This window comes from Mangifera indica, chromosome 1 (genome assembly GCF_011075055.1).
Source record: "Mangifera indica cultivar Alphonso chromosome 1, CATAS_Mindica_2.1, whole genome shotgun sequence".
NCBI classification, from domain to species: Eukaryota; Viridiplantae; Streptophyta; class Magnoliopsida; order Sapindales; family Anacardiaceae; genus Mangifera; species Mangifera indica.
Genome location: NC_058137.1, coordinates 3,663,315 through 3,673,002, shown reverse-complemented (window position 1 = coordinate 3,673,002; position 9,688 = coordinate 3,663,315). Strand labels below are relative to the sequence as shown.

At 34.4% G+C, this 9,688-nt stretch overlaps 2 protein-coding genes across 2 annotated transcripts; one reads left to right on the top strand and one right to left on the bottom strand.

Moving 5' to 3' along the window:
* The first annotated feature begins 402 nt into the window (after window positions 1–402).
* Window positions 403–5,255, top strand: LOC123211566 (splicing factor 3B subunit 4-like). Its single transcript, XM_044630374.1, has 9 exons — window positions 403–705; window positions 805–853; window positions 2,097–2,185; window positions 2,294–2,350; window positions 2,610–2,672; window positions 2,766–2,831; window positions 3,794–3,880; window positions 4,193–4,286; window positions 4,512–5,255. Exons 1-9 carry the CDS (start codon window positions 601–603, stop codon window positions 5,024–5,026), a joined length of 1,125 nt encoding a protein of 374 aa, XP_044486309.1. The 5' UTR covers window positions 403–600; the 3' UTR covers window positions 5,027–5,255.
* Window positions 5,256–8,073: 2,818 nt separating this feature from the next.
* Window positions 8,074–9,304, bottom strand: LOC123193333 (zinc finger protein ZAT5-like). Its single transcript, XM_044606238.1, has one exon. The coding sequence runs from the start codon at window positions 9,056–9,058 to the stop codon at window positions 8,246–8,248; it is 813 nt and encodes a 270-aa protein (XP_044462173.1). The 5' UTR covers window positions 9,059–9,304; the 3' UTR covers window positions 8,074–8,245.
* Window positions 9,305–9,688: the final 384 nt, after the last annotated feature.

Below are 9,688 nucleotides of genomic sequence, written 5' to 3'. Positions count from 1 at the left end.
GACGAAGAACTTCGTCTTCCCGACGAAGTCTTCGTCTCCCACGGCGTCTCCGGGCGTCGATCGGACCTCCAAATGGGAGGAAAGAGATCGCCGGAAGGAGAGGTTGCTTCCGGAGGGAGCGGCCGTCGGCAACGGAGCCGGAGAGGTCACCGGAGATTTCAAAACCAAACCCTAGGGTGAAACTGTCATTTTTTAAAACTTAGGCGGGGGGAAAATTTCAGTTTTTAAAGTTTAGGGGGGCAAAAGGAGATAAAATTTTCAGCCGTTAGGGTTTAGTTAAATCTAACCGGCCATGGGTGGGTGTTTGGTGTTTCCATAGTTAAAGGGGGGACTTTTGAGAAAACGCTAAACCTTGGGTGGGAAATAGTCGTTTGGCCAATAAAATTATGCAAATGGTTTTATAGTTTAAGTTTTACGCCCATCTCCTCGACTCCTCCAGTTTTACGTGACGCCATCTCCTCTGCCGTCGGCACCGCGACTCCGCCTCTTCAGTTCCCTTGCCGTTACTTCGACGTTGTTGGCTGCATCTTTCACAGTTCACCATTTCCTCTCCCGTTCTTGGTTTCTGGAGAGCATGGGGGTTTTAGGTTTCGCAAATCCATGACGACTCGAATCGCTCCTGGAGTCGGAGCTAATTTGCTCGGCCAACACTCTGCCGAGCGAAACCAAGACGCCACTGCTTATGTCGGCAATCTCGATCCACAGGTTGTTAAAATTATTATTATCATTAGTGTTATTACTATTATTCAGCTATAGTTCCACACATTGTATGTTTATGATTTGAATTTCTTCATATGGTTTCAGGTTACAGAGGAGTTACTGTGGGAGTTGTTTGTTCAAGCTGGTCCTGTTGGTATATTTCATTACTCTTTTCTTTTTACTTTTTCCTAAAAGCTAAACTGATAGTTAAGTGTTAAGCTCTAGCTCGCTGCATCAAGAGTCTATTATAATCTCACACGGTAGTATTGTCATTTAATTATTATAATTGCGACTTTGAAACAAGACTGTTTGGTCAATGTGATTATAGTATTGTTTTGGGAATTTGAGACATTTTGGTGGAACTAACTCTATTATCGTGTTAAGTTACCTTTTCACATAAAAACAGCTAACAATTGTATTTAAGCTCTGACAAAATGTATTGCTGTTATGCTTTGATTTGCTTGGGAAGTCCATGTGATGCCGTGCATCCTAAGTGTTGATTTTGGGTTTACCATGCTGTGCACATTGCTTCTCAACTTTCCTCCGCCATTAAAATGCAGTACCCTTCAATTTCAGCTTCACAGACAGCGCCTTCTGATTGTCAACTTAGGTTTTCCATTTGAACTAACTCTCCAAGCTGGCATCCCAATCCAACTAGTCCTCTGCATGCAACTTTCCATGAAAATTGGCTACTTCAATCTTGATTCCTGCACCATTCAAGTCAAGAGAATGTAGCAACCACTCTTCCAATCCACCTTGTGCTGCTTGGTTGGCGATTCCAACTTCATGAAAAGGATTAACTTCCTCAGTTTCATCTTCATCCTCAAGATCTTTTTGAATCTCGAGTGTCTCCATTTGGACTTCCACTTGTTCCTGATGTTACAAGGCTTGTACAGCCCGGGTCAAGTCCTCAATCATTTCCTCATCTCATGCAACTCAATTTGTTGGTGTTGATTGCTCTATCTCGACCTCTGCCTTGGCTAGCCATCGGCTCTGATACCACTTCACGTAGTGGAATACAAAAGTCAATGAAACCTTGACAACTTGGTTAGAATAGGATGATTGTGGTTGGAAATCGCAGTCTACTGTTCCAACCACAATCATCCTATTCTAACCAAGTTGTTGAGGCTTAATTGGCTTCTCTATTATGTTTAAGTTTCACTATACTTTTGGGAATCAGATGCTTCTTGAATTAAACATTTGAAAGAACATTTATTATGGTACATTGTTGGGTTCAAATCATTGAATTCTTAAAAGTTGGGGTAAAGAAATTAAGTTTTGAAATAAGAATGTAACAAAAGGCTATCTGTTTGTAAAAATTGTGCTAGCTGTTAATTTTAGCTTTCTAGAAGGAATTAACTGTGCTTATGTTAATCTCTTTTTTGCTTGTGTATCAGTTAATGTGTATGTTCCAAAAGATAGAGTGACAAACCTTCATCAAGGATATGGATTTGTAGAGTGTCGAAGCGAAGAAGATGCTGATTATGTAAGTCATTTTCCCTTTCAACAGTTGTTTCATTGCTTGTTTTAATCTCGCAGTTAACTTTGTAGTTCAGCTCCTAATTTTCTCTTCTTTCTGTTGTTAAATGTGCAGGCAATTAAGGTGCTTAACATGATTAAGCTTTATGGGAAGCCAATACGTGTGAATAAGGTACTCAATTTTCTTTTCCCAATCTATCACTTACCCTATTTCTTATTTTGAGTACTTCATAGTAAATGATGATGTATTTTTTCTTTCAAATATGTTCGACAGTTTTTTTCTCTTTTCCAATCTATTGGTACTTTAATTGTAAATTATGACGCATGTTTATTTCAAATATGTTCTACAGTTTTCCTCATAAAGTTTATGTATGTTATATGTGATTTTAATTGATTTTCATGATCTTTAATCTTAATGTTTGATTATTCAGGCATCCCAAGATAAAAAGAGCCTAGACGTGGGGGCAAACCTTTTCATTGGAAACCTTGATCCTGTGAGTTGCTTTATTTGTATCAAAAGCTTAAGTCATTCTTGAAACAATGTATGCATGTTTTGACTTTGTTTTTGGCCTGAATTATCTTTTCAGGATGTGGATGAGAAACTACTTTATGATACTTTCAGTGCATTTGGAGTCATTGTTACAAATCCTAAGGTAATGCCAACAACTTCTGTTTTATCCTTATTTTGGTATGACATATATCAGTCTTTTTGTTGGCTTTATGGATGTTTAAGCAGTTAATCTGTTCTGTGCTTATAATTTTTTAATACCAGTTTGCCATCTGCTTTTGTATATATTTGAAGAAATCTATTTATTATCATCATTATGTACTATGTGATTAATTAAATTATATAGGTGTTACTGTACTGGCCCTAAGTTGTGCCAGAGCACTAAGGGAATTCTTATGTGATGTACATGGAAGGTCTTAATTCTGTACTCAGCCCAAGCAATGATTATAGTTACCCAATTGAAACCTTCTTGTTCTAATGGTTCTCCAAGCCATATATATTAAACAAATCTGTCAGTGTCATTATAGTGCCATAGGTTAAGTCTCTTTCCTACCTCAGAATATTTGAGGATAAAGAAAAATGGCACAGTTGCACGTGGATATTTGTCATCACTTCTTCATTGTTTAATCAATCAACTTAATTCTTCCGGTGCATTGCATTCATTTGCATAATAACATTTATTAGAGACTTAGTATTGCTTAATTGAGACGGAAAAATTATAATATTTGTACAGAAATCATAAAGTTTTGAGACAATTTGCATTTTTTGTGTGCATGTGAGAGGCTCTACAACTTTTTTTCCAAGGCACAAACATAATGTGATTTTTGATTTTTGTTTTTAATCTCAACCATTCAAATTCATTAATTAAAGAGCTCAACAATCGTGTAAAAAACGTGGGGCTCTTGAACTTAACCCTGATATACCTATAAATAAAAAATTAAAGAAAATGTTTCCTATCCACAGGCAAGTCTATTAATCTTAGTTCTCTCTTGGCAAACTTGTATTAACAGCAGTTATTTAATGAGTCTTTTCTCTTGAATTTTTCCTTTGATTTGAAGGTGACATTCTATGTTGTTGGACTCAGATGTTTACATTTATGTTTTTCAGATAATGAGAGATCCTGATACTGGAAATTCCCGTGGTTTTGGTTTCATAAGTTATGATTCTTTTGAGGCATCTGATGCAGCTATTGAGGTATGTCTCCTGCTCAAACCTAATACAACCGCCAATTTTTTCCTGAGGAAAACCTGACATTGATTCTAGAAGCTCTGGTTGCTTTTATTTTAGCTATAATTGTTGAAACTAAGTATGGGCTTATGAAGCTTGATGGTAATTCCAACTCATAGAATTACTGCAGCATTTGTACTATCATAACTAAATTTCTTGGCGTTTCTTATTTTTAGTCTGAAGTTTTGGAAGACCAGTACTTCATGAACATTTATGACTAGTTTTTGTCTATTTTGTTAAAATGTTTTCTAATTCTAATTGATTTTTATGTTGTTAAAGGCAATGAATGGTCAATACCTTTGTAACCGGCAAATTACTGTCTCATATGCATACAAGAAAGACACTAAAGGAGAGCGCCATGGTACCCCAGCAGGTGAGGCTTCGTGTACTTCTGCCTGCCACCTTTATGGTTTTTTCCCTCGTGTTTTTGCCCTAGCATTATGATTGTGTGTTATTTCTAAAGTGAAATGAATAATGCTGCCTATCTTCTATAGATGTTCAGGGGATTTGTGTTTCACCTGCCTTGTACGGAGAAAGGATCCAAGTTTTTTCATCACATTACTGACTAATAGACTTTTTGCTACCCATGTTGATGCAGAGAGAATTTTGGCAGCAAACAATCCAGGTACCCAGAAGAGTAGACCACACACTTTGTTTGCTAGTGGACCTCCGACCCTTCAGAATACTCAGGCCAATGGTGCTGTTGGTGGACCCGTGCCTCCTCGGCCTTTTGCAAATGGGGCTGCTCTGGGTCCTATTCAAGCTGTTCGGCCAGCAGCACCACCTCCACAAGCTGGAGCCTTCCCACCCATCCCCATAGGTGGACAAGCAGCTTGGCAGGGTCAGCCTCAGCAGTTAGGTCAAACAGTACCACAGCCAGTCCTGCCTCCACAATCTGTGCAGTACAGGCCACCTCCACCAAACATGCCACCACCTCCACAGGTACCTTTAATTCATCAAAGGCCACCTCCACCACCAATGGGAATGAGTGGTCAACCACCTGTCTGGCGGCCACCACCACCCCCTCAGCAACAGCTTGGAGGGCCTCCCATGCAACATATGGGAATGGCAGCACCACCCCGGCCCAATGTCCCTCCACCACCTGCAAGTTGAAAACTTGAGAATCATCTTGAAAGAAGGTGATCACTCTTGTGATTTTTTGTCTTTATTTTGAAGGTTGCTGATTCTAACTATTTTTATAGTTAGAACATTTTAAATGTTTAAATGTCTATACAATACAAAGTGTTTGAGCTCCAAATTGATTAGCAAAGAGAGGTAGAGATATTAGTTGTCTAATTCTTAATACATTTTACAAAATGGAGTTCACTATTCTTAAAACCAATTCTCCCGAGAATATTAAGAGAAATACCCAAATAGAGATTAATAAATTAATCATTTAAATATATCTGAAAAAAAAAAAAAAAGTCAAGAAATTAGTTGCTTTTTTTCACCCTAAGTCTGAATCTAGCTTAATTTATGGTTTTCAGTCTCTTTGGATTGTTTTTTAACTTAGTATACTCGCTTCTGTACTAAAATATAGTGAATTGAAAAAGCTATATATATTTTTTCAATGAACAATGTTACGTGTATATATTTTTGATATATAATTTGTATATATAGATAATGTGTCATAATGTGATTAAATGTTATTTTATTTTTAATTTAAAATCATTCAATTATATGATAATATGTTATCTATATATTTAAATTATGTAAAAAAAATGTGTATATATAATTTTATTATTTTTCAATTACTAAATACTTTTTTGATTGGTATCTTTTAATTGTATTAACATCGTTACCTTTGGAAATTATTTATAATCCCATCTATACTCATTTACAAATGTATTTCAACTATCTATTTATACTCTCGACATTTTTTACTTCAAAGTTTATATTTTTTAATATTATATATATATATCAAGATGATAATTTTTAAATATTTTTATGTGAAAAAAAAAAAAAAGGCCAACTTAACACTTGTAATTAGACTATAAAGAAGCAAACAAATCAGTCAAATTTATTCAAAATTTGAAGTTTTTAGATTAAAAAATCATCATTTTAATATTCATATGATTCTATTTGTTAATTTTAGAAATGGAGGATTTATTATTAATATTTTGTAATGTTGATTTTTCATATTATTTAGAGGCAAATAGATTTATTGGAGATATAAATTATGTATAATCCTTTTCTGTAATTAAATAAAAAAATTCTAATATTTTAAATTATATTCTATAACCTTGAACTCAAATCACAAAACTAAATTATAAGAAATATTTACCTTTAAAAGACGTGTATAAAAAATAGTTGGATGGACATATCATAAAAATGATATGATGACAAATTCAGTAGTTTCCGAAATACTTTTATGTATTTTATACAGAAATAAAATAATAACAATTGGACCTTTATTTAGGATAGAACCAGTGGTATAGAATATAACAAAAGAATATGGAGAGTACAATAGAGGGTTTAACATGATGCGAATACGTGAGGGAACATGAACATAACATCAAAAACAAAAATATAAATATGCGCAAGAACGTTACCAAAGTCATCACAAAGCATCCAGGACATTCATATTTTAATATAGGACTACATCTGTAAAAGTTTAAAAAATTTAAAGTCTTATTCACGAGTCAACTATAGTTAAAATTTTCTATTATAAATAAGAGTAAAATTGTTATCTTATTAATAATATTAAAAAATATAAAACTTATTATATTTTCTCTTTAAGTTTTAAAAACCAACAATTTCATCTTTGTTTAAAGTTTTTTAACTTTAAAAAGTTATAATTTCTCCCCAAAATTTTTTCTTCATCCTTTTGACCATTATCTTTGATGTCAATAACCTTTCCTTTCTACCTTAAACAATTGACTATACACGTAAAACGATATATAGTAGATCTCGTCAATAGAGATGATGAGATCAGTAACAAAGAGATCTCTAGATCTCTTCGTCAATAAAGAGATCTAGAATCTCTTTGTCGTCAGATCTCTTTGTCTTTAACGAAGAGATCTACTTCAAATCACTTTCTATGCACCGATCAACGGTTTAGGGTGGAGAAGGGAGGTCCTCAATGCCGGAGGGGTGAAGAAAAAATTTTGAGGGGGGAGAATGTGACTTTTCAAAGTTAGAAAATTTTAGGTAAGAGTGAAGTTGTTAGTTATTAAAACTTGAGGGGGGTGAACATAATAAATTTTATTTTTTTAATATTATTAGTAAAATAATGATTTTATCTCTGCCTCTAACAGCAGTTAGCCCACAAGTGGGGCTTTGGGTTTTTCGATTCTTGCGAGTGTGACTTTGAGAACGTATTAAAACTTGGGTAGGATATAGTCCTTTGGCCTTCTGTAAATGTTAATTTCTATGGCAAATCGCTTTTTAGTACTAGCAATATTATGTGTATCCATTGTGAGAACATAAATAAGTATATACTTCATGTGTGTTAACATGTTATTAGACGTTACTTTATCCTTAATTCAAAATCATCAATCACTTAATAAGACATATCAAATGTATACTCAGAATATGTACACATAATTTTATTATTCTAATTCAATTTAAAAGAAGACAAAATCAAGGAACTAGCTTCATTTTTTCATATCTTATGTAAGCTTTTGTCTTTCAATAAAATTATATATACAAACAATGACATGTCACCATGTGATTGAGTATTAATTTATCTTTAATTTAAAATTATTCAATCACATAATGATATTTCAATATTTGTGCACATAATATTATTCTATAAAATGTAATTATTTGACACATAAATTATCATATCATTTAAGACCTGAGTAAAACTATGTATACAACTTTCTTCGTAAACAATTATATGTTATTATGTGGTTGGATAGAGTTGAATTATAAATAAAATAATACATAATTATATGATAATATATCATTATTTATACGTATTATTTATGTACATAATTTGTTGTTAAGACTCTTATGTTAATGATGAGATTTGGATTGAATGATAAGTTGAGCAAGTTGCTTGGGAGAGTACAACGGATGGAGTGTAAAGTTGGATCCTTAAAAAGAGGGGCAGTTAGAGTTAGGTCGTGTTATTTTGTGCCTTTGCTTGCCTGCCATCCCTTTTCACCCTTTCCTCCTATTGGCTTTTGCTTTAGCTTTCTTGCAACCTAATCCACTGTTTCCTCAATCTCTTATTTCCGTTTCCATCAATTTCAAAGAATAAACAATTATCACTTACATTATACAGAATTTAACAATGGTAATTTTTGACATTTTCTTCGTAACACAATTCCATTAAAAAGAAGAAGAAAAAAAAAGATAAAGATAAAGGTTGTTTGTTGCAGTCGTTTAGTAATGGCAATCAACCAACGAAGAAGCTGAGAAGACGATAACTTGCTCTTTTGAAGAGAAGCTGAATTTCGATTCCCGGCAGTCATCTTCCGGCGCCGGAAGATTAAGATCTAAGTGCAACAAATTTCTTTTTCTCTTGGCCTCCGCCAAATGATGACGATGATGATGATCACTGCTTGTAGCAATACTCAAAGCTGTTGACGTCGTCGTATTATTGCTTATAAACGCTCGGTGTCGCCTCATATGGCCGCCCAAGGCTTGCCCGGATGAGAACTCAGCGCCACAAATGGAACATTCATGAACTTTATTGACCTTGACGTTATTGCTGACACAGAGAGACGCCCTATTTGATAATTGCAGAGAAAGGGCGGTGCTCATCTGGCTGATATGATCTTCGTCTTCTTTGATTACCAACAAAGTTTTCTTTTCTTCATTAACATTCTTGGGTTTCTTGTGACTGGCTCTATGTCCGCCCAAGGCTTGAAATGAAGAAAAACACCGGTTACACGTCTTGCACTGATAATTCTCAACCAGCTGATGATGATGATCATCATCCGTAAAAACTTTCCTTTCAAAGCTTCGACCTTGAGCTAAAAGGATCAAACAATTCGCCATGTCCTCTTCTTCTTCAGTACTGGTTGTGGCGAAATCAAAAGATGTAGTAGGACAAGAATTGTCACTAAATCTTTCACTTTCAACGGCACTAGAAGAAGTAGAAACCATAGGCAACGTAAGTGGAGAGTTCGGCCGAGGACGCTTAGTCCTTTTTCCTTTGATAACAAGAGCCATAGTTTCCTCCTGAACTTCCATCACGAGCAATGGAGGAATTTGAATGTATATATGAATGTGAATATATATAAAAAGGCAATTGGGTGGTTAAGAGAAAGGGAAGAGAGTCAAAGGAAAATAAGAAGAGCAGTAATGGTGGAATTTAGTATGCCAGTCTTGCGTTTCCAAGGATGGAAGTTATAGAAAGGTATATATAGGAAAAAATTAACAGGTGTTTGAAGTGAGAGAGAGAGAAGAAGAAGAAGAAGAAGAAGAAGATGCAATGTAAGTATGAGGAGGCGAGGAAACGAGTGAGATTCGGTTGGCTTTCAAGCAAACCCATTACTTTTTGCCAACGATTCCTTTTTGGAGGATTGGTTTGCAAGCCTGGAACCACATAATTTGCCTTTTTTTTCTCCTTCTCTTTCATCAATTTTCAGTTTTTTATTTTAATTAATTTTTATTTGCTTCTTACACTAGCACTGTTTGGTTGGTTGGATAACTATATAACCCTTTAAATTATAAAATCTATTAAGTCTTTTTTTTTGTTTTTTAAATGAGAAATTTTATCCAAACTGAATCGTTATATTTGGTCAAATTCAATCATACAAAACAGAACAAACTTTAAATCTAATAATCGACTCTATAATCATTAAATTAAGTAAATTAAAA